Source organism: Micropterus dolomieu, linkage group LG20 (genome assembly GCF_021292245.1).
Source record: "Micropterus dolomieu isolate WLL.071019.BEF.003 ecotype Adirondacks linkage group LG20, ASM2129224v1, whole genome shotgun sequence".
Taxonomy (NCBI): domain Eukaryota; kingdom Metazoa; phylum Chordata; class Actinopteri; order Centrarchiformes; family Centrarchidae; genus Micropterus; species Micropterus dolomieu.
In genome coordinates, this window is record NC_060169.1 from 18,552,340 (window position 1) to 18,575,416 (window position 23,077).

The 23,077-nt window shown below is 39.5% G+C and overlaps 2 protein-coding genes and 1 long non-coding RNA gene across 9 annotated transcripts in view; 2 read left to right on the forward strand and 1 right to left on the reverse strand.

Annotated features, from left to right (window-relative positions):
- The window catches only part of nfat5b (nuclear factor of activated T cells 5b), a 38,534-nt gene extending 29,847 nt beyond the window's left edge, over positions 1-8,687 (forward strand). For 2 of the 5 annotated variants that reach the window (XM_046033630.1, XM_046033634.1), the window contains exons 10-13: positions 589-663; positions 876-979; positions 1,154-3,035; positions 4,189-8,687. In XM_046033630.1, coding sequence (XP_045889586.1) covers positions 589-663; positions 876-979; positions 1,154-3,035; positions 4,189-4,427 — 2,300 coding nt within the window. In that variant the 3' untranslated portion in view covers positions 4,428-8,687. The remainder of the gene's footprint in view (positions 1-588; positions 664-875; positions 980-1,153; positions 3,036-4,188) is intronic. The other 3 variants (XM_046033631.1, XM_046033632.1, XM_046033633.1) reach the window with 3 other exon arrangements.
- A 1,872-nt stretch (positions 8,688-10,559) lies between these two features.
- kars1 (lysyl-tRNA synthetase 1) lies at positions 10,560-19,878 on the forward strand. Of its 2 annotated transcripts, XM_046033636.1 has the most exons (15): positions 10,566-10,699; positions 11,479-11,646; positions 11,992-12,139; positions 12,239-12,401; positions 12,511-12,604; positions 12,966-13,152; positions 14,357-14,482; positions 14,790-14,909; positions 15,086-15,248; positions 17,278-17,451; positions 17,690-17,775; positions 17,863-17,948; positions 18,028-18,154; positions 18,289-18,432; positions 19,228-19,878. In XM_046033636.1, exons 2-15 carry the CDS (start codon positions 11,507-11,509, stop codon positions 19,300-19,302), a joined length of 1,833 nt encoding a protein of 610 aa, XP_045889592.1. In that variant the 5' UTR covers positions 10,566-10,699; positions 11,479-11,506; the 3' UTR covers positions 19,303-19,878. The 2 variants fall into 2 exon arrangements, with proteins under 2 accessions (XP_045889593.1, XP_045889592.1); XM_046033637.1 differs by lacking the exon at positions 11,479-11,646 and having other exon boundaries at positions 10,560-10,699.
- The window catches only part of LOC123959531, a 15,597-nt gene continuing 10,389 nt past the window's right edge, over positions 17,870-23,077 (reverse strand). For both annotated transcript variants that reach the window (XR_006822326.1, XR_006822327.1), the window contains exons 5-6: positions 20,940-21,095; positions 17,870-18,438 (exon numbers count right to left, since the gene is read on the reverse strand). This is a non-coding gene — a long non-coding RNA (uncharacterized LOC123959531). The remainder of the gene's footprint in view (positions 18,439-20,939; positions 21,096-23,077) is intronic.

Below are 23,077 nucleotides of genomic sequence, written 5' to 3' on the forward strand. Positions count from 1 at the left end.
AGCATATAACCTTCCTATAACTGTGTCATTATTTACAAAGTGCTTTTTAGATTTACTTGTTGGCACCACAGCTGCCTCACTAAGTTTTTCAACGTGAGAGTTAAAAACAAGTTGTACTGTTTTCAACCCCCTCAGAAAGGTTTATTTTACACATATTTTCTGTACCACAGCAGCAAGAGCTGCATCGCAGCAAGAGCTGCATCACAGCTTTGTTGAGTTAATGCTCACAAGACTTTTTTGATCGTCACTTTTACTCAACACCACCACCTACAGTTCAGTAGGATCAGAGCAAGTATTAGCAATCATGAGTGATATCTTTCAAGAGCACAATACGTAGCCCATTTTTAAACACAGGAATCCAGGGTCATCCACATGTAGTCTTTCATCAGCACTTTTTTTAAATTGCAAGGTCCTTTATACAAAACTCTGAAACAATAGACAATGTCTTTTGCAGTCCTGTGTGCCACTTCTAGCCTCTTTCCTAATAAAATTATCATCGTGCTGAACATCTTACATAGGTTTTCCAGTTTTGTGGGCTCATAGAGTTGTTGATGTTTGTTGAAAATCTGTTGATGTTTGGCCTTGCAGCAAAAAATGATGTTCCTGTGAAGAAAGAGACGCCCTCGTCTGTGAAGACTTGTTCATTTGATGAACAAATTAAAGGTTCTTTTCCCTTCAACTATTCTACATTACCATGATTGTAGCCTCCAATTTGATAGCTGTTCATTTGCTAATGCACTGTACATAGAGTCAAGTGCATACTTAACACATTTTACCTCACAATGGACTGTTACTTCTTTGAATAGCTGAACACAAAGCAAAATAAAACATTTTAAGAGTGAAACTAAATATATTCATTGGTAATGCTCCTACAGTTCTAGATGATGCGCTGATGCCTTCAATCTTGCCTTTAGTGAAGAGAGAAGATGTCACTCCAATGGAGGTCACCAGCAACCTCCAATCCTCTGGTGTATTTAAGGTGAGATATTGATCTGTAACCTCATGAAATGCTTAATTAATAAATTATATAAATGTTCAATAAAATAATATTTTGCTTAATTAATTATCCTTCAGTACTTCTAAGTAAGTGTTATATGTGGACAGTTAAAATAAAATATAGCACATCTTTTATCTTCCTGTTTTGTGTTTTCAGCAGACTGGTGACATGTGTTCAGCCCAGCAGAACCCAGACATGACTGTAGGCCATCTAAATAAAAATAGACCATTCCCCAACAACCTGTCTCAGCCTGCAGGCGACCCTGACAAAGGCCAGGCTCCTGTTTTTACCAACACAGAGCCCTTAAGCACAATCCAGAAGCAGGACATTGCACCCACCAGCTCGTTCTCTGTGCCCGCTGACTCCCTGCTCCAGCAAGGCTCACAGCAGTTCCTCCTGGAGCCCAGAGAGGGCCTCGGGCAGGAGAGGCCCGGCAGCGGCCCCGGAGCGGTGGGGAGGCTGTGTGGAGAACCAGCACCTCAACAGCAGCAGCTGCCACTGTTCCCCCAAGACGAGGTGATCCAGCTGGAGGAGGCAGTGAGGCAACTTAAAGCCAAAGGGTTCTGTAACTTACCACTTCAGTCTGACAACTCAATGGCCAAACAGCAGCAACAACACATCCAGCACCAACAACAGATCCAGAAACAGCAAATTCAGCAGCAACATCAACAAATTCAGCAACAGCAACAGCTTCAACATCAGCAGGTTTTGGAGAATTTACAGCAGCAGCTTTTTCAGTCACAGATTCAGTTGCAGTGTGGCATGTTTCAGGATGCCTCTCAGGGCAAGAATGCAGAACAGCAGGGCTCATCACAAGGAGCGGTGCAAAACCAGGGGAGTCTTTTCCAACAGGCCCAACAGCAGCAACAGCAGCAGCAGCAGCAGCAGCAGCAACACCAGCAGCAGCAGCAGCAGCAGCAACAGCAGCAACAGCAGCAACAAGCAGCTCTCTTTCAGCAGGCGAGTGACCTGCTCTCTATTCAGACCAACTTCCTCCAGCAGACACCCTCACACCCTTCATCACCCATGTTCCACAATCCCAGTTCTTTGGCTGAAACACAAGATCCACAGGGGGGCTTGTTTCAGAAAGTCTCTCAGGAGCAGGTCCAGGCTGCTCTCTTCCAAAACACCATGACAGTACTACAGTCTCCAGACCAGCAGCCTTCAACCCCCGGACTTTTCCTCCCTCAGACGTCCCTGCCCTCTCAGCTTACAACCAGTAGTGCTCAGCAACAGCAGCAACAACAGCAGCAGCAGCAGCAGCAGCAGCAGCAGCAGCAGCAGCAGCTGGCCTTCCTCAGTGCTCTACAAACTCCTGCCCCTGAACCACAATCAGTATTTCAGGCTCAGACCCAGCTCTCCCCCATCCAGCAGCGAAGCCCAATGGAGCAGCAGCAGCCCTCCCAACCTCAGCCCCACACACAGCCGGCCCAGCAGCCTTCCCTGTTCCAGAACATCTCCCCACATCCATCTGCAAACGCACTCTCTCCAGGCCAACAGCAGCAACAGCAAGCTGGCCTGCTGTTCTGCAGCAACCCCCTGTCCGCTCCGGACCAGGCCTCCAGCCTCCTATTCAGCAGCCAGGGTCAGATGCCACCACTGACCAGCAGCAGTCTAGTTTCCCAAGAGACCCAAAACCCCTCTCTGCTCTTTTCCCAAGCCAGCATGGTGACAGTAAACCAGCAGGATCGCTCTGAGCCCATGGCCTTAGGGAACCCCACCGATCCACGACAGCAAGTCATGTTTCAGGAGCAACAGCCGATGCAGCTGGGAAGCAGCTCAAACAACCGTCAGGAGCAACCTGTGGGCCTCTTTATGCCTCAATCTAACATGGCCTCACTGCAGGGGGGACTGGCTGCTCAGGAGCTGGCACAGTCAGCCATGTTTGCTTCACAGAACGGCGTGGCAAACCTCCAGACGACCACCTCCTCCCCTGTTCAACAGCCAGGGACTCTGTTTCAGACCGCTGTCAGTGGGAGCATCAATCAGCCCAGCCAGCCACAACAACCTGGCCTCTTCATTTTTGGGATTCAGAACGGTAAGGACTTGATTATACAGGTGCACCCTTAAACCTGTTGCATTAATGTCTGCAAACAGGTACACATGGCAGAAATTATCTACTATAAATGATAGGGGCGGCAGCAGCTCAGTTTTTTCCCCCGTTGTCTGCTCGGCTGCATATCCCACGGGGAGCATTTCAGAATCAAAGTGTTTTGCCTACCTGATTTTGCTGACATGTTTAGATTTTGTTGATTTAGTAATTAGTGCTTGTTTTTTGTTCTTCTATGATTAAGTAGGTTATGTATTTAAATGGTTTCTTTTTTGTCTGTTGGGTGTTTTATTTTGAAAATTGACCAGATTCTCTATGCCGTTCTGTGTCTGACTTCCTGCCCGGTTCGATCTGCTCTGTGCAGCTTGACGCAGCTTCCATCAAAAATAGACTACCTGCGTATTCTCTGAACTTGTTTTATTTAGGCCATTTAATTTGATGCATTCATAAATTAGTTTCTGAATTAGCAATTCATTGGACAACTGTTGTTATTGTCCAATTAAAATAAATAACTAAATTGCTCAATAACCATTTTAAAGGCTCTCTAGTTACTCCATACAGATGGACAAAATTCAGTGTAATACTAGTAATTTTCTTTCTGTGGAGCCATATTGTGATAGGACAGAATTGTGATGTTAATAGACTTACAAAGTCTGTGTTTTACATTGATTGCTTTAAAGAACTTTGTTACCTGTATTGAAAAGTGCTATAAAAATAACTCTTATAATTATTGTTATTATTAAAACATTTTGTATTGTCAAAACATTTTAAACAAATGAGGTATAAAACATGAGGAAAATAAAAATAAAAGTTCACATTACAATGACTTAAGTTAAGTCCAGCCAGTCTTCATGGTCACCTAGTCTCAGGTTCTGCTAGTTGTCCTTACAACATCTCATTTCAATGCACTTGAAATAAATGTGCTAATATTTTTGCCAACTGAACTACAATTGAACATGAAAGTGTGTGTGCATGAGGCACAAAGAAACATGGAACATTAAACTTGCATTACAAACTCATAAACAGTATGAGCACAACTGAAGAAAATATGTCTGTCATGTCTTTAGTGTGCATTGATAGCACTGTAAGTGTGAAGTTTATGAACTTACAGTGACCAGCCTTTTCTGCTCCCTCCTTGCAGAATGCGGCCAGCTAATGACCAGTCCTGGAAACACACTGTCGGATCAGATTATAGCTATCAGCCAGTCTGGTCAGAACCAAAGAGAGAGTGATGCACACATCCAGTCCCTGCTCAGCCAGTCCCTGTCTCAGTCTGGGTCTGTGCAGAACAGCATGAGTGCCTCTCAGAACATGGAGAAGATCGACGACTTGCTGGTCAGCCTGCAGGAGTCGGGCAGCAACTTAACTCGTTCATACTAACCTTCATACAGGTTCATGGGTTTCGTCTCTTGTTTTTGTTTTTTACTGATATCTGGAATTATTTTAAGACGTAAACAAATTGGTCAGTCTGTTGAAAAGTGTACACAGTAAAATGTTTGGGAATGTATCATGAAGTTTGAGACAAACTGAACATTATGTGCATATCTGATCACCAAATATTTTCTTGACCTACTAAGACGTAAATAGGTCTTGGCTGTGGAGGTGGATTGACTTTATGATTGACTGGCTCCCCATGTAAAAACATGCATGTGCAAGATGAGATGGACTCTAGGCGAGAACAGACTAATTGTTGTCACATTTGTCTCTTTTCTTCAACTTTTCCTCAGAAAAAGTGCAGGAACTTAATGGCTTGTTATTCATTTAACTTGCGAAGTTTTGTGTGATAGATTGTTAGTGATGTTATCTGCATCATCTTTCGGTTCTCATGGTGTTCTCCAATGTGTTTAGTGGTTTCCATGAATACTGTTCCTTTAAATACTTATTTTGTATTTTTATTCCATAGAGGGTGTGGTATAGCAGGAGCATTTGGACAGAATGTGTTGTATGTATGGTCGAATACATCAAAGCTGTCGAAGGTAGCCGCTGTTGGCGTAGTTTGAAATTATTTTCACCTGTTTTAAAAGAAGGTTAGAGAGGTAGAAAGGAGGCAGATAAATGAGAGGTGGAAGGACAGCAGAAATAAATAGAGAAGTTTTCAACAATAATCTATCATATATGTGGGTGCTTATTATTTCCCTGTTTTAGCAGCTAGTGTGCACCTGATAATAAAAATAAATTCACTCAAACTGTCTCTGATAGCTCACAAAGTGGCCAACAGCTGTGTAGTGAAGACGGTCTCTTCCAGCTGTGAAACATACCTTTCATTAGTAGATACTTTGCCATTTTCACCACAGTGTACAGATAGCATTTTGCGATATAGGTCAGCAAAGTCTGTATTCATCAAAACCAAACAATGCCAGTTTGCTACTTTGTAGAACCGATTCTCCTTTTAATTCAATACATAGAGACCAATATTTTTAAAAAAGGTGGTGGTATAAATATAACAAAATATTGGCTTTTTCAGTTCTTTACGATGCTATTCTTTATGACCACTTTACTCATCGAGGGTACAGCACAGTCCCAAAAGAGGTGGTTTTTTTAGCCACCTTTTCGTAATTGTTTACAGTGACAAAGATACTTTTCTTAACATGCATGTGGATCCTACATTTTTGTCATTAATGTCCTGTGTTTGCGTGGCAACATTTGAGTATTGACTCGCAAATTTCCCTCCAGTGGAATTTCTTTTAAGGCAATATCACTAAATTTATCACATAATCAGTTACTGTATACCACCATTTTCCTAGTGGTTAAAAATGTAGTTTTATGATCTGGGTTTGTAACAGAACAGTGCATTTCAATTGCCAGCCATGTTATAACTGTCATTATTCATTCCCACAACCTTAATACATTATTTATTCCTGAAAACCAGCTCACAAATGTGGACAAATGAGGATGAAGACATTTTTACTCAAACAATGTAATTTCAGTTGACATGCAACTGTTATTTAAACGCATGCACCTACAGCAGAGTAGAATGTAATATAGTATATTATTATTATTGTTGTCATAAGGGTTAGATCATTATGTCTTTTAGTATCATGTGATCTCATCATTCTGCGTCAGGCACGCACGAACTGGAATAGTATTCTTAAACCAGCCAGAAAAGAGCCTTTTTTAAAAAAAGCAGTTTTATTAAGGTGATGGATTTAGTGAATGTTGAGGAGAAGCAATAAGTTGTTGGCTACATTATACATGCAGGTTAAGCTGTTAACATGCAGGAACAGTGCCCATTTTACATGGTTGCTTCTAAGTGTAAACTGTACAAATTCTAAAGACTTAAAGTCTTCGTCTGCAGCTGGCCCGTGTTCCCAGGACCAAAGTTCGACCCGAATCTCGCTTTGCATAAATCCTGATGACAGGCCAGTTTTATGGCTCGTGAGCTTTTCTTTTTTTCTGACTTGAAAATTAACTTTAAAATTATTATTTTTGCCTCCTAAACATTACTAGGCACGATGTCCTGCTGCCATACTTTTCTTTCTGATTGTTTGTTTCTGGCAACAAAAAATAAACATGTTTGTGTCATGTTTAGTTTCACTGTAAGTGTATGAATGAACAAGGGGCTGGTCTCTGGTGATGACAGCATTCTTGTTTTCTACATTCACTTTGTTAGAAACACATAAACACATTACATTTTATACACTTAAAAATCAGAAACAGCTGTTGTTTTATGATGGAGATTATGTAAACTTGACTAATGTGATTTGTGAAACTATGGTGCATCAGTTTGATTGGTTTTTAAAGGGACTCTTCTCCTGAAGGAATCCTGACTTTGGCGAAAAGATCTGTGATTGGCTTTCTTCAAATCGTGAAATAGAAGACCTAAGATTTGCAGTGCTGCATATTTATGATTTTATTTGTTTTCGTTTGTTTTACAAAAGTTAGAGAGACTTTTTTTTCAACATAGTTCCTGTGCCTCTTTTCAGAGAAGCATATCTAATTTATTTCAGTGTTGGTTATTAACTAAATTGTTTCCCCGTAATCATTGTCGTGTTTAGAAATGTTCTAACTGAACTGATGACAGCAATGTTATTGGCCCCCCACCCCTGCTTATAATGTAACAGGCACCTTGTGATGATGATAGATACTGAAGTGCTTTGTACACTATGAATAACATGTACATTGCTGTGCTCTGTTACTATTTTGTGATTTTGAAAGGTGTAGTTAGTAATAATATACACATTAATGGACATAATGTGTTTGTTCAAGGCATGTCATTGGACCGCTGACCTTGTAGTACTTTTTGACCAAATAGCAAACAGCAGAGGGAAATGGCACCAAACAGTTTTTACTGTAAAAATCAGAAATCCTCCTACAGGACCAAAATTTAAGTATTTTCACTCTGAATATAGTACTGAATGTGATTATACAGCATGGCTGTAAGTGTCTCACTTAGATGCAGGATGTTCTTTTATACACATACTGGGGAGGTAATTACTTTTTTGAAATTACAGTTTCCTCATTTGTGTATTTACAATGTTAATTGGAGATCAGAAATATATGAAAGTGTGGCTCAATGTACAGTCAGTGACGGTGCAGTGAGTAATTGTGTGGAAAAAAGGGGGGTTGTTGATAAAGGTTTTAATATTTCCTTAAGATCCGCCCGGCCGGCAAGCTTTATGTTTCTTGCAATAGAACAAGATGTGGTTTTCTATTAACATTACCAGTTAATTTAATAATATCAACAAATTGTCTGCTACACAAAAAGTCTGCTATCACAGGTGTTAAATTTTTAATTGTTTCCTAAAATGTCACTTTTGACACGAGTAGATATTGTACATGTGCCTTGAGGAGATGTTGTAGTAGCGATCAGATTGATGTTTTACCATTGTTGCCTGTTTAATACCCCGCTGGTGCTGCCAGCGATGATTAGTTCTCATTAATTAGAATGTTTTAAGCCATAAGATTTTAAGTGTACTTTAAAAGCTCGACAACAGTGACCAGATAAATGTGGTTGTGGTTGATAAATGTGTTGTGCAATTTCTGTCATGCATCTAACTTGTTTGTACTGAAGTATCCATTGCATTTATGTTATACAACGTTGATGCAGGCAAATGTTCTCTGAAACTGCTATGCAGCTAAAATACTGTAAATGTAGATCTGTTAGTTTTTGAATATATATTTTTCTAAATAGCCTCTCCAAAGTAGAAAACCAAAGTAGATGTTGTTTCTATTATTTATGTTGCTTGTTGAAATGTTTTCTGATGCTTTGAGTGTCGTCTAATTTTTAAATATTTTAATCAAATAAAATGCAAAGTCCTCTTCTCAACAACCATCTCAGACATAGCTTTTTTTTCTTTAGTGAGACAAGGGTCACTAATTGTTTGTCAGTCTTCTTTATTCCCTTCTTGCTTGCGGGGTTTATGTGGAGGTTTGCGTTGCATCCAGGCTTACTGTTTACTGGTTCCTGATGTTTCTGGCTTCTCTCAGGGCCTCTGAGTTATCAGGATGTCATGTCGTTCTCACACGTCTTCTTATTCATCTTGTTCTGAGTCTGACATTATTATTATTATTATTATTATTAGTTTGTAGTTGTAGTTGGTCCTGGAAATGGCAAGGAGGGAATTTTGCCTTTTTGTTTTGAACAATGTGAACAGCTGTCAAATAATCACCCTTGTGGGGAATAAAAACCCTTTCTATAGATTTGGCTTTTATTGGGACATTATTATTCTCTTTCAGTTAAATTATACTGTAAACTTGATGCTATCTGTATGAAACAGATATACTTTAAATGTTAGGCCTTTTTGGCGTGATCTACTGCACAAGAATACCTGGCCAGAGACATTGATTAAAAAAATAAATCTTCTTAGTTTTAGCTGTTACCATGCCATCACACACACTGATTTAGATTTCAAAGCAGTGCACAGATGAAGAAATCATGTCATATTTTTTACTGGCAAACAAAAGGTGTCTTATGAGAAAATTGGGTTCCATACTTCATTATAGCTTATGTACAGCTCTTTATTTTAAATGGAGACTCTTAAAGCAAATACTTAACATTATTTAAACACATGAAGGGCAGTCCAACAATCTGTAGAAAGTGTGTTGATCCCATTTACTTTTCTTTCTTTTGGAGCCTCTGCTTTTCTGCCTTGTTAAAGGTTTCTGCAAACACTTAACAGAAAACATTTTAAAGAAGTCATTCCTTTATTGTGAGGTAAAAAAAAAAAGTTCTGAGTTCTGTCTTTCTTACTGAAGCTGTTACTAGGTTTATTATGAGAGTTTTGGTTGTTTTCCCATCTCACACTGAATGTGATATATTTCACAAATGTAATGCAAACGTTTGGATTCATGTTATATTTTAGTGATTAATGATTGCACTCAGGATTTAATGTTACTAGTCCTTGTGCAACATTAGAAAAACGTCTAAACCTAGCTTTGACTTTATTTAAAAAAGATGATCCTTCAAGTCTGAAACTACATTATCACAATTGCCAACAGCTGCATGAAAGCATCCCATATGGCTCCTCAATCCTGCTATCGTCCTCATAGGCTGCAGTATGTGTCCTGTTATTCAGATATTCAATTTATTTTTGTGTTACTAAATCAATCAGACTTTATTTGTATATTGCCTTTCATGCAAAATACCAATACATGCATTCTATTTTCATGTGTAATTTTGAAAACTAATTTAACATTTCGTCCAGACTTTAGGTTTTACACTTAAGGTAAATTGCTTTAAAATTAGCTGTAATAATTTTATTTAAGAGTAAAGGCTAAAAGTATCTGTGTAAGACATAGACACATAAAAGTAAAGTGGTCTTTTTTTTTTCATCGTGCTAGAGTTAAGAAACCCCAGTGTTTATGTTGGATTTGAAGTTGTGACTAACAAAAATTTGTTGATTTAACCACATTGATTGCCCACCTGATAAATCATTGGACATTACATTACAGACTAAATGTAGATCTTCGCAAAAGGTTAAAATCAAAGAAAGCATGAATGCTCAGTCGCACATTAATGTTATTATTATTAATATATTATAGGCTGTAGTTGAGCAATGTGGCTGTGTGAAGAAAAATTAATTGTTTAAGACATGGTCAGTCTGTCCATCTACCTCCCCAATCTTTGATCAGTGCTGCTGTCAGGTGAAACTTTCCTGCTGACCAGCACTTTGTTTTGAATTTGGTGTAATTGTTCATTGCCCTTGGGGATGAATAGTGTTTTTCTTTAGTGACCCTCTCTTGTAGTGCCACCATCAGGACAAACATGACATGTTGTCCCCCAACTACAAATTAATGTTGTTGAATGATAGTAATAGTGAAAATTGCAGCCACCAGCAGACATTTTTGAATAGTGAATTCTGCATTCACAAGTTTCCAAATTTCTGTCTGAACTGGTCTGAACCTTCGATCAGTGCTGCCTTGGCTGCATGTTGTCGATCCATGTTGCAGTTTTAGCTTTTTTGTTGTTCTTAAAAAAATGTAAAGTATAATACTGGTTTTATTGAAGTATTATTATAATACCGGTTTCAGTGAAGTATTATTCTCCTCTCTTTCCGGTATAGTGATTTTCAACAGTCACCCAAATGCACCACAAAGTTCTCGCGTTTTTGCGGCGCGTGCGCGTCCGTTGATCTTTCAGAGCGCAGCGTTTCCAACCAGATCTAGAACATGGCTGACGTGACAGCGGTGGACGGAGAGAAACTCAGCAAAAAGTAATCTTATTCTTTCCTTCCGGCGTATTTTATCTATTCTCAACTCCTTATGCACTGTTGTTCTCCTCGAATAATTTGTTGTTTCAGCAGTTGTTGCCGTTTTAATTAGGCTATGCAGTATCACTAAATGTTGCATCAGTTCGGCTGTGGTCAGGGCATGATAGCGAAGTGAGGGTTCCATATGGACCCGAAGCCTACACATCCTGGGATTCAGTTCGTCTGTGTTGCTGGTACTTGTAGTCCTGAACACGAGCTGAAGCCTATCGCGGTAGTACCTTTTGTTAATCAGTAAAACTACAAAATCCAAAATACATTCAGAGAAATGTCGTCCCCACGTTGATCGTGTAGTTTCTCTTTCTTAAATCAGATATTCGTTTTAACTTATGGTATATTTAATTGTTGGATTTTTACTGTAGCAGAGTGTTTTGTTGTATATTTTAGGCGTATAAAAACGTCAAAATAATACATAAATAATGCTGCGTTGCCCTTCATTCGTCTTGACTGTATTTGCCTTGCTACTGCTAGCAGTACTGACACACCCGCCCGGCCGGCAAACCAAAAGTAAAAGTAAACCTAATCTCTACGAATTTACCTTCGCAGTTAAGTCTATAGATTTTTGTTTTTACCTCACTGGACTGGATTTGTAACTTTGACGAGAGTCTTGGTGCAGACTAGCAGAGTTATCATCCCACCAATATTGGTTTCAACCTGGTGGGCCAAAGACAGCCTTTTCCTGTATATACTGTGCACTGTCTTTGTATATATGTCTATTTTCTCAGGTGTATTCGCAGACTGTCGTAGCTCAGCATGCTGTGCCTGGTCAGGGCAGCCAGGCAGCATCTGTGCCAAGCCTTTGTGGTCAGGGGACAGTGGTTAAAATGTGCATCCCCATGTACAGCTGCACTCCCAGCTCAAATGTACGGGAACCGGTGGAGAGGTGACAAAAGGTTGGTGGCTTTTCCATTCCAGTGAGAAAAACAACCAACCTTTTGTCATCAGAGCAAATGTGGTCCCCTCTCCCTTCCAGCATGATTGTTTGTTGTGCTTTTTTAGTTTTTTTTAGTAGTAGATTTTGCCATGGCCTTTTTTGTTTTCTAATTTTATACAGCAGAAAGGAATAACATGTACACAGTGGATATGTGAGAAATTGTATTTGTGTGCACTGTGCAGTTAAGTTTTGAACATCCATTGAATTTCAGTTGTAGTTGCATCATTAACAGCAATCTTCAATATCTAACCTCATGACTCATCTTTGAATCCTCCTTTTTTTTATTTATTTTTTTTTTTATCAGTGAGCTGAAGAGACGAATGAAAGCTGAAAAGAAGGCGGCTGAGAAAGAAGCCAAGGTGAAAGAGCAGGTAGAGCAAAAGAAGGAATCCAATGACCAAGGAGCGGCACAAGATGCCTGTGGGATGGACGAGGAGACACTTGACCCAAATGTAAGATTTTTGTATGGTCATTATACCTCTTCACTAAGTATCCCCTCAATGTTTTGGTCTTTTTGTATAAAATCAGTCGTCTGTTTCTCTCTAACATAGCAATACTTCAAGATCCGCTCCCAGGCCATCCAGGACTTGAAGGGTACAGCGGAGGACCCATACCCGCACAAGTATCACGTGGACTTGTCACTCACAGAGTTCATTGAGAAATACAATCATCTACAGCCTGGAGACCAGCTGACTGACGTTGTCAATGTGTCAGGTACCAGGAATATGTTATGGGCTTTTTTGTCCCTTTTTTGTACTATTTTTTTATGTACAATATAATCCAGCAGCTAGACCCCCTGTTAAACTTAGTATATAATTGGCAGGCCGTGTCCATGCCAAGAGGGTTTCTGGTGCCAAGCTGCTTTTCTACGACCTGCGAGGTGAAGGCGTCAAGTTGCAAGTCATGGCAAACTCAAGGTAAAGAATGACAGCCATGGTCAAAAAACATCATTTGTACATGTTTGCTTTACTCTGTACTGTGACTGTGGCACCTTTTAGATTGCCAAAAAACAAATTTCCAAGATAAAGGGGATGAATGCTGTGATTATTTGCATTATACAAGGTGAAGTGATATTTAGAGGCATCATGACTGCAAATAGATGCAGATGTACGAGTGGAATTGATCGAGCTCAATAGTGATTGTGAAATTTTCCAGATTACTCAAATAATCACATTTTAGTTTTGTGAAATGTTATGCAATATAGCATTACACCACAACAATGCGGATACTTACACTTGCAGTGAGTTAATTTCTGTGCGTCTTCTTTTACTCGGACAGGAACTACAAGTCTGAGGAAGCCTTTGTAGCTATCAACAACAAACTGCGCCGTGGTGATATCATCGGTGTCCGCGGTAACCCAGGGAAGACAAAAAAGGGGGAGCTGAGTATCATTCCCATCGAGTTGACCCTACTGTCACCATGTTTGCACATGTTGCCTCACCTCCACTTTGGCCTCAAAGACAAGGTAATGCCCACCATGAGTGGACACTCTTGAGTTAGTGAGAGATGCCCTTCCTTCTCACCCTTATACCTGCAAATATCACATTTACAAAGTGAGATTTGATGATGGTATGCATAGATATTACTTTTTGGAATGACGCAACCTCCTGCCACCTCCTGTTGGAAAACTTTAACAATGAATCATCCTCGCATGATTAGTTAAAATCAGGAACCTGCCCTTTGTCTGGCTTTGGTTCCTTTACACCTTGCCTTACTGTGAGTTTTCTTAGAAATGGGAGGCTGAGGAGGTGCAGCGTTAAGATGAGGCATCTGCAGAATGCTGATTCTAGCAACAACCTCATGAACTATGTATTTTGTGTAACAGGCCCTCCTCTACATTCATGCCTTGTGCACAAAAGAATAGGGAGGGAAGCAGTTCTTGGCCTCTTAGGACTTTTGGTCTCTGTACACTGTGAGCCCATTTGCAAATATGATATAAACTTACTCAAAGACAGTTTTTCATCTTTTATTTAATACAGATTTCCATAACGCAAACCAACACATGGCTAAAATAAAAATGTAGAGCTGCAGTATTTGGAGGAAAACAATGGAAAACACATTGTGTAATGCTGCTTTTCTCCTTTTAGACAATTGGACAAAATACTTACCTGAATGTCTTTTGAATTGAACTCTTTACCATTCTCACACTCAACACATGATTGCAGATGATGACCATTGCTTCCACTGAAAGAGGAGTGAATGTGTTGACTTTTACATGGCTTACTGACACACCTAAAATGGAATAGAGTTGTAATTTATGATACAGTTAGATACAGTCAAAATTTCACTATGAGAAAGTTTGATCTTACAACAAAGTATGAGCCTGAAGGGGAGATTCCAATTTATGTGGTACAATTATAGCTGGAAGATTTAATGGTCTTTTCAGAAACTGTAATCTCAGAAGAGGATGCATGATTCTTCTTTCGCTTCAGTTCAAAAGCTATTCTGCTCATCATAAAATGTTTTCTTTTCAATATCAGCCAGCGCCGGATGCAGTGTCACAAGTGTAAAACCTCAAAGCTTTGCATTGTTAAATTGACGTGACTGTGAATTTGGTCACAGTAACGTGTGTTGATGGAAAGAAGACAAATTGGCATGTCATTGCACCAGAAATGGCCAATGTTTGTTAAGCATTTGTTTCTCACAACAGTACAATCTTTCTCTCAAAGGAAACACGATTCCGCCAGCGGTATTTGGATCTGATTCTCAATGACTATGTGAGGCAGAAGTTTATAACTCGCGCCAAAATCATCACATACCTGCGCAGCTTCCTGGACCAGCTGGGATTTTTGGAGGTAAGAATTGGTGTCTGTAGTGTGAATCACACAACTAATCAAGTGAGCAGTTTTTCTCAAAGAGTGCTGGACTTTTATATATATAAATAAACATTTACACAATGCTGAGACAAAAGTCCTTCACTTTAGGTTTAAGTCTTTAGCTTAAGTGTAAAAATGTTTGTTCACGCAAATTTATATTTGAGTTTGTACAAAATAGGGATTTTATAAAAGAATGCTCTCTAATAGTTTGTACATTTGTTCCACATTTGAGGCAGTTAAAATTGTGTAAGCTTGCTTTGCTGAATCATGTTTGTTGTTACTTTAGATTGAGACTCCAATGATGAACATTATTCCTGGTGGAGCAGTGGCCCGTCCATTTGTTACCTACCACAATGAGCTGGATATGAACCTGTTCATGAGGATCGCGCCTGAGCTCTACCACAAGGTAATCAGTCACTTCCAGGGGGAATATTTTAATAAATGTTTTGTATCAATTTGATGTAGGGCCTGTGAATATTTTGTACAGGAATACATAGATTGTTTTTAACTTCATCTTCACTTGAAGGGGTTTGTTACATTTCTCAAATGCCTGAATAATTACACTGTACATCTTTACCACAGATGCTTGTGGTTGGTGGAATAGACAGAGTGTATGAGGTCGGTCGTCAGTTCAGGAATGAGGGCATCGATCTTACTCATAATCCAGAGTTCACCACCTGTGAATTCTACATGGCATATGCTGATTACTATGACTTGATGGAGATAACAGAGAAACTACTCTCAGGTAAGTAAAAACACAGTCAGCCATATGGTTACCCATAGTTTTCTAGTCATTGCTTGTTCCCCTGTCAGGGATTTGACTGTCCAAATGTCACGTTTTATGTCACAATAAGCAAACTTCTAGCCTGATTAAAAAAGACAAAACGTCTCATCTAAATGTACTGTTTATTAGGGCTGACCCCCAATAGTGGAAGATTAGATGCTTCGATGGGCGGAACCTGATTCGACTGTCAATCTCACAGTCGAAGCTTCGCAGCAAAACAAGGATCATACCATTTTGGCGATGTCAGTTTTTGAGCTCAACGTCTGATTTTACACAGAACTACTAGTTTTCTTCCAATAAGTTAATATACAGCCTATTACAATATGCATTTCAACGTTTAATGCTGTAAATAAACATGTAGAAAGAATAAAATTTTCAATAAATGTTTTGAAAGTGCGTGAATAAATCCAAAATTCTAACCCTGGGTTGACAGCGCGCGCGCGTGTGTGTGTGTGTGTGTGTGTGTGTGTGTGTGTGGTGTCGGAAGAGGAACACTTGCTGAAGAGACGGGGCCCAGCTTCACTGGTGTTGTGTTGAGTTGTCCGCACCTTGCGGGACTTTCGGATAATTGTATCACCGTTGATGAACCACACAAAGAATATTATATCATTTTTAAATAGCCGGCTACTTGAAATAGACCCGCGAGGAACCGCGACGTGCATGTAGTTGTCGGCAGCACAGCATGCACGCAAAACTCACAAGACCAGTGAATAACAGGCGAGAGAGAGAGAGAAAAGGGTCTTCAGAAAGCCTCAGTTTAGTTGGAAATTTACAGTGTAAGTTGAATGAATAGAGACTGCAGCGTCTCAATATTAAAGCGGAGCTACTGTGTGTGGGCAACACCCGCTCGCAATTGCCACGCACAGAAACACACGAGTCGACTAAAGGCAGGACTTGAAGATTCTGATTCGACTATGTAAATCTTTAGTCGGGGACAGCCCTACTGTTTATATATTGAGGTACGCATTTTGGCTTCTTTGTCTTTAGAAGAAGACGTGATTGGCCAATTGGGGGCGCTGTTTAAAAAGGAATGTCAGTTTTTGTAAGGCATAAATTAAAATTTCAATAGTTCTATAAAGAGTCTTACATCCAGTCTGTCTGTAGATTTCTTAAAGGTTAGATTATTAAATTACCACGCATGCAGTACATTATGTGTAATTCAGATAAATTCAGTCAGAAAATTTTACTCTGGTAATATACGGATAAAAGAAATACCCCCTATTTTATTGCTGTTAATTCTGTGTATCATAATAAAATATGCAGCTGACTTTATAATTACTTCACAAAATGTTGTACAGCGGTTATCTGGTTGTAACAGGATAACAGTAAACAACAAAAATGCCAACAACATTTTCTGAGAATAGCCAGTTGTATGACCAAAAGTAACAGACCAGCTGAAGAATTGTTTATTGAAAGTTTGCTAATCTACCACTGTTTGGAGGGAAAAATAGATCAGCAGTTAAAAAGATTCCCTTTTCTATAGTTCTGTCCAGTGAAACTGACTGCCCTACCCTGTGAACTGCCACATCTATTATCCACCATGCACTAAAAGATTTTTTGTTGAAACTAAAAAGGACATCCTGTGCATTTCCAAGCACATCAGAGTGGAGCATGCCATGAGGTGTGCCTTCTTCTAAGATTGCATTCCTCTCCTTCCTCTCAGCCTTGTTCTCACATTGCAAAATGGTAGGCAGACCTAAATCCTTACCTCAACTGTACATAAAGAAAAATATTGGTTGGTAGAGCTTGATGGAGCAGTACACAGTCTGAGAGGAACTGGTGCCTCAGTCTCAGTCAAGACAAAGAAAGTCTCTGTGGAAGCAGACCTCTTAACAATACTATGTGAAGTCGATAAGGAGCATATTCCATAAACTATCGCTATTTTCAGTTCTGCCGTGTTTAATCAGCTTTTTCATCGACCATTGTATGCCATGTAGTTGTGTTAAAATAGCCCCCCCCCCCAATCTCAGTGCTTCTCTCTCTGCTTCAGGCATGGTGAAGCACATCACTGGAGGATACAAGGTGACTTATCACCCTGATGGTCCAGAGGGACAGGCCTATGAGATTGACTTCACTCCACCATTCAAAAGAGTGAGCATGACTCACGACCTAGAAAAGATTATGGGAGTCAAATTCCCTCCCACTGACAGCTACGACAGTGATGGTAAGAATCTGTAGAAAAACCTTTGTCCTTTTATTTTCTCTTTTCTTTGAGCCGATGTTTTGGAACCCCCTGTGACATTCTCTTTCTTCATCTCTCTCACAATGTCTTCCACAAATTTAGGGTTTATTATTCTTTTAATGTCTGTATTTCACATGGATTTATATGTTCTAATAAAAGCTCAGTAATAGTTCATATGTCATTTTTTTTTTATTATTTCTCTCCACACTTCTGTCTTCAGAGACACGTAAATTCTTTGACGACCTGTGTACACAGAAAGGAGTAGAATGTCCTCCACCCAGAACCACTGCCCGCCTCCTTGACAAGGTGCCCTATTGATGAACATCATCTGTTGTGCAATTTGTTGTTTTTTCTCTGTTCTTTTTGTTAATGCCCCCCCCCTCCCCCCCACAGTTGGTTGGAGATTTCCTTGAGGTCACCTGTATCAACCCCACATTCATCTGTGATCACCCTCAAATCATGAGTCCCTTAGCAAAATGGTGAGAAACCCCTTGTTTCATCCTCATATTTGTAATTGTGATGCTCAGATTCATACTGACACTATCTCAATTGTTACAGGCATAGATCGCAGAAAGGCCTCACGGAGCGTTTTGAGCTCTTTGTGATGAAGAAGGAAATCTGCAATGCCTACACTGAGTTGAATGATCCGATCAGACAGAGGGAGCTTTTCGAGCAGCAAGCCAAGGTGTGTATAAAAGCCAAAAGTGATATTTTTCAATTCTGCTCTTGTACATTGTCCCATTATCTAAAGGTTCAGGCTCCTTACTGTTGTATAGCGCTGTGATTTAGTGCATGTTAATAATTTGTGTTCTTTTTTAGGCCAAAGCCGAAGGTGATGATGAAGCCATGTTCATTGATGAGACCTTCTGCACAGCACTGGAATACGGACTGCCACCGACTGCCGGTTGGGGGATGGGTATCGATCGTCTCACCATGTTCCTCACTGACTCCAACAACATCAAGGTGAAGCTGTCGTATGAAACGTGAAGTTGTTGTCATTGTCTTCCAAAAACTAACAGTTTGAGCATTTTCTGATCTGATTCCCCATGTGATGGGTAACATAGGTATTTTTCAACCTGGATCGTATTTTCCCATGTGTTTGTGTTTATGTGACTTATTGGGGACAACAAGTTTTTTTTATTTGTCCCGTATTGACCGGGCACATTGGAGTCAGCGGCTGCAACGTAATCCTTGCGAGCAATCGTGCCCATCAAATTACGCAAACTGAAGTGCTTGTTTTTGCCACTGACAGACTAAGATTGTTATTATAAGTGTCTGACAACATACACAAAAACAAGGGGAAATAAGGTTAAAAAATACCCAAGTTACCCATTAAAGATACACACATGATGCGGTACACATTCCTACCAATGGTTTCACACTATTCAGTTTCAAACTGTTTAATATTTCCTTCAGGTACATTGTGTCATTAAGAAATTAATTTAAGACAACCCATAATTAAAAAAATACTCCCAAAGTAATAAATCACAGTAACATCAGAATTAAAACAAAACAAGCTTGTTTCTGACCACGTGCACTTCCGTCAGTGCATTGTTCTCTCAAAACCTTTAGGCTTTGGTAAGACTGAAGTACAATATTAGAACACATGATTACAGTAATATAAATAAAAATGGGTTAAAGAGATAACATCGTCAAGAAATCAAATTTCTTGCATTGTGTGCACACACAAGGTCTTTTTTATATTCATGCTGTAAGCAAAAAAAACCCTCAACTGACTTTTTTTTTTTTCTTTCACAGGAGGTGTTGCTCTTCCCAGCCATGAAACCTGACGACAAAAAGACATCAGCACCCACAGAGGGCACCTCCGTCTAACGACCTCGTGAAGGAGTCCGTATGAAGTAGGAGCATTTTTACCTCACTGTGGTCATCAGTGGAGCCTGCAGGTTTTGTGTGTTATCAATGTCTTTTTGATCTTTGCTGCCATTAAGGGAAATCATCTTGTTTTAGTTACATGGTCGACGAGTAAACAATGACGAATGCTTTTTTTCTTGTCTTTTGTATTTCTTATCACATTTGCTGCGTCCTCGTTTGAGTGTAAAGAGACATTTTAATCCTCAGTCATCCAGACCGTGAATGGATGGTATTTGATCAGGAAGTCATTTGTGATCTGCTGTTGTATGCAGACCTGAATGAAATATTTTTGAATATACCATGAGATTCTTCAAGGGGTCCTTGATTCTGGCTACCAAATAAACACAGGATAATAGGCCACATAATAGCAATACTTAAGCACCTCTTGATGTTGTAAGTGTTCTCAGTATATTCATCTTTTTTTATCAGGTCAGCTTGTATTCCTTGTCTGACATTTTTCAAGATCCCGCAATTTCATTATTCCTCTGCCAAGAAGTTTAAACATGACTTTGTCTGAATAAAATGCATATGAATCTACATTTTTTCATTCTCTTGTGATGTTTATGGTCTGTTTAACAGAACAACATTCAAAGGTAAGCAGCTCCTGAACTCGTTACGTTATGAAAATAAAGTGAGCCAAGTGTCTTTTCTCTTCACTCTGAAGGTCTCATGATGTCTTACAAAGCATTGTTCATTGAGCCAGGCCATGGAAAATGGCAACTGCAAATTGGCCTTAGGTGTGGGTTTGAGTTTGGTTGGTTGTTTGTCTATGTGTGGCCCTGCGATGGATTGGCGACCTGTCCAAGGTTTTCCCCTGCCTTTCGAAATGATTAATTTCAAAATGTGCAGCGTGGATTTTTTTGTCGAGCATGTATTGTTCATGTTGAGTCATGACAGGGCTCCTTTTGAATAAAGGTCGTAGTGTCATAAAAATTTGATTATGGAGATGTAACTTTTCAACAGTGTTGCCCATATTTAAACAACTATTTAATGTGTGCAGTAAATTTCGTACGAAGAATTTCTAAAGTTGACGTCATGTTTTCTTGAGATGCCTCAGTGCCCTTCAGATTTGGTATGTTGGGAAGCGCAAGCATGTCGGAGCTACAGATAAGATGGTTCTCGGAGAGCCAGCTCCCTTGATAATATTAAAACTGAGACACCCTTTCAGTTTTTGTTATCTTTCACAGATAGTGTAAGACCAGGTGTTATCCTTTGTGACTAAGTTTTTGGTATGTCTGCGTCCACGTGTACATGTGCCAAGAGCTCCTCTAGAGACAGATTTGTGTTTTAATAAACTGATATATTCAAGTAATAACTCTTGCTCATTGAGTCAATCCTTTCATTCATCAGAGTGAAGATCGACCAGAAGTTTTCTACATCATAATCATAATAACCCCCTCTTCTGTAAATGAGACAAACTATTTGAATAATTATATACATCATGTGTTACTTTGCTTATTGCTGAGGAGGAAATTCTCTTTCGCACCTTAACGGTGGAAAACAGTTAAAGGTCTGGCACTGTTAAACTCACCTTGCAGCTGAATAAATTGCTTAGCATTTACAATAAGTTATGCAAGTTAAAACTAAACAGAACTCACCTGCAGGCATGGCCTTGTGTGTTGTTAGGATCATGGCCTTTGTGGTGTGTTGAGGGATAAAGCTTAGGAGCACAGGGTCTTTTCCCACAAGCCACTTCCTCACTCAGATTGATGTGCCAAACGTCCTCATAAGGCTGCTCTGGAGCAGCACAGCCACTTTTGTGATGTTGCAGGGAGGAGGAGAGAAGCTTTAATTCATGGACCGCACTCATGCAAACATCAATTGTTGCTGGTCCGGCTGTGCACCACTGGAGCTCCTCAGTGGGTTGCGCTTCAGCAACAACATGACAAGCAGATCCTCGAGCAGATCACTACTAAGATAAATAAAGTAACTCAGAATTGTTCTTAAATACAGTACTTGTATTTCTGGCACGGTGACTGTCAAATACAATGGAAATACTTAAGTAAAGTATATCAAAATTTGACTTAAACAGTACAGTACTTTAATTTGTGGAGATGTGATTAGAGGAAAATGGCAATATAATGGAAAGATGCTAAAGCTCCAGCCAGAACTAATAAGCCAAAATGTAAATTACAGATTCATTTTATGAGTTTGTGCGATTAAAGGGGACCTTTACATTTACCTTGTGGGAAATCCCTCACCTAACACAGCTAAGGCTTGTCTCCTCCTCGATTAGTGCATCCGAAAGCAACGACCATCCAGCATTTTGGCAACGCAAAAGTAACAAACTCAAACTAACAGTACACCACTTGCTTCCTGGTTGGCAGGCAGCAGAAAATAACGTCTTTTTAGCCTACTGAATTTGCTGAGTATACAATGATACTGTGGCCCAATTTGGATACTTTTATGTACATGAACAGTTGTATGGACACAAAATAAAACGGTGTATGTGATATTGTTCTCATACCTGGTTTCATTGTGTTCTGATCACACTTTTCAGTGCTGCCACAGATTTCTTTCAAATATAAACATGAACAGATGTTTTGGAAGTGTATTCATTCAAGAGCATTTACTCAGTGCTGTGGAAGTGTGAAAGTGGAATTTTTTTTTACTTGAGTTTTTTAATGTTCAGCTAATTTATATTTCTTATTTACTACATTTCAGAGGAACATTTTGCACATTTATTGTGAAGTAAGTAAACTCTTACTTACTCGTATTTACCCCATTAAGCCGTACACGCTAATAGCTATTTACTAGTCTTACTAGCATCTGTTGTCACTTGTAGATCTCCTACTTTACTGATTTCTTATTGATGTTTTTTTTATGCTGTATTGATGCTTGTATGTTGTTCCTCAAATGTAAGTCGCTTTGAAAAGCATGTGCCAAATGAATAAATGTAAAATGTAAATGTACTCCACTACCTTTATCTGACAGCTACAGTTAGGCCTACAAGTTATAGGGGAGACCGGGTATGGTTGTAACACTTTTTGCTTCAGCAACTATAACTCACTGAATTTTTTAGCTAGAGCTCTCAAATGTTTATACAAAGTACCCACATTTGTTCACTACAAATAGCACCAATTCAATCCTCTACAAGAATATCACAGACCTCGTGAGTTGATGTCAAATGCATTGTGTTCCCTTGTTAGAACCTGTCCCACACTAAGAACATCTCTGTACATCCTTAGGTCTAACTACATTGTAAAAAAAAAAATATTTAAAAAACGGTCAAATGACTGGCAGCTGCGGCTGCCAAACAAAAACCGTAAAATTACAGTAAAATATCCTAATATGAGCCCGACCATCATTCGAATTATTTAGAACGGAATTTAGAATGTATTGTGAGTCTATCCAATTTATAAATGACAATAAATATGCTTTTACAATTAATTTGTTATAGGAACTATCTATAGAAATGTAATCAGTGTTTCCCACAGAATGACAGTGTAACTGTGGCGGGGGGTGCGCGCGCATCGATAATGACTACCACCTATATACAGCGTGCTAGCCTCGAAAATCCAGCTGCATTCTAACATTAGCTCATTAACTTAGCTCTCCTTATTAGCTAGGCTCTTTGCATGCTCGCTAACAACTTTTTTAAGCTCTCCGACATTGACAGCGTCGTGTTGGACACATTTATGCAGCGGTGCTCCATGAGGGAGAGAGAGCGAGAGAGGTACGGGTGAGTGAGAGAGAGAGAGGGACAAGTGAGAGGAAGTGCTGTACGAATGTGCTA

What these genes read in the sequence shown, in the direction of transcription:
- kars1 (XM_046033636.1), top strand. Translation starts at nt 11,507, where the DNA reads ATGCTGTGCCTGGTCAGGGCAGCCAGGCAGCATCTGTGCCAAGCCTTT. An exon ending in CAAGTCATGGCAAACTCAAG is followed by an intron (nt 12,605 to 12,965) that starts GTAAAGAATGAC and finishes TTACTCGGACAG; the next exon opens with GAACTACAAGTCTGAGGAAG. An exon ending in ACTTTGGCCTCAAAGACAAG is followed by an intron (nt 13,153 to 14,356) that starts GTAATGCCCACC and finishes TTTCTCTCAAAG; the next exon opens with GAAACACGATTCCGCCAGCG.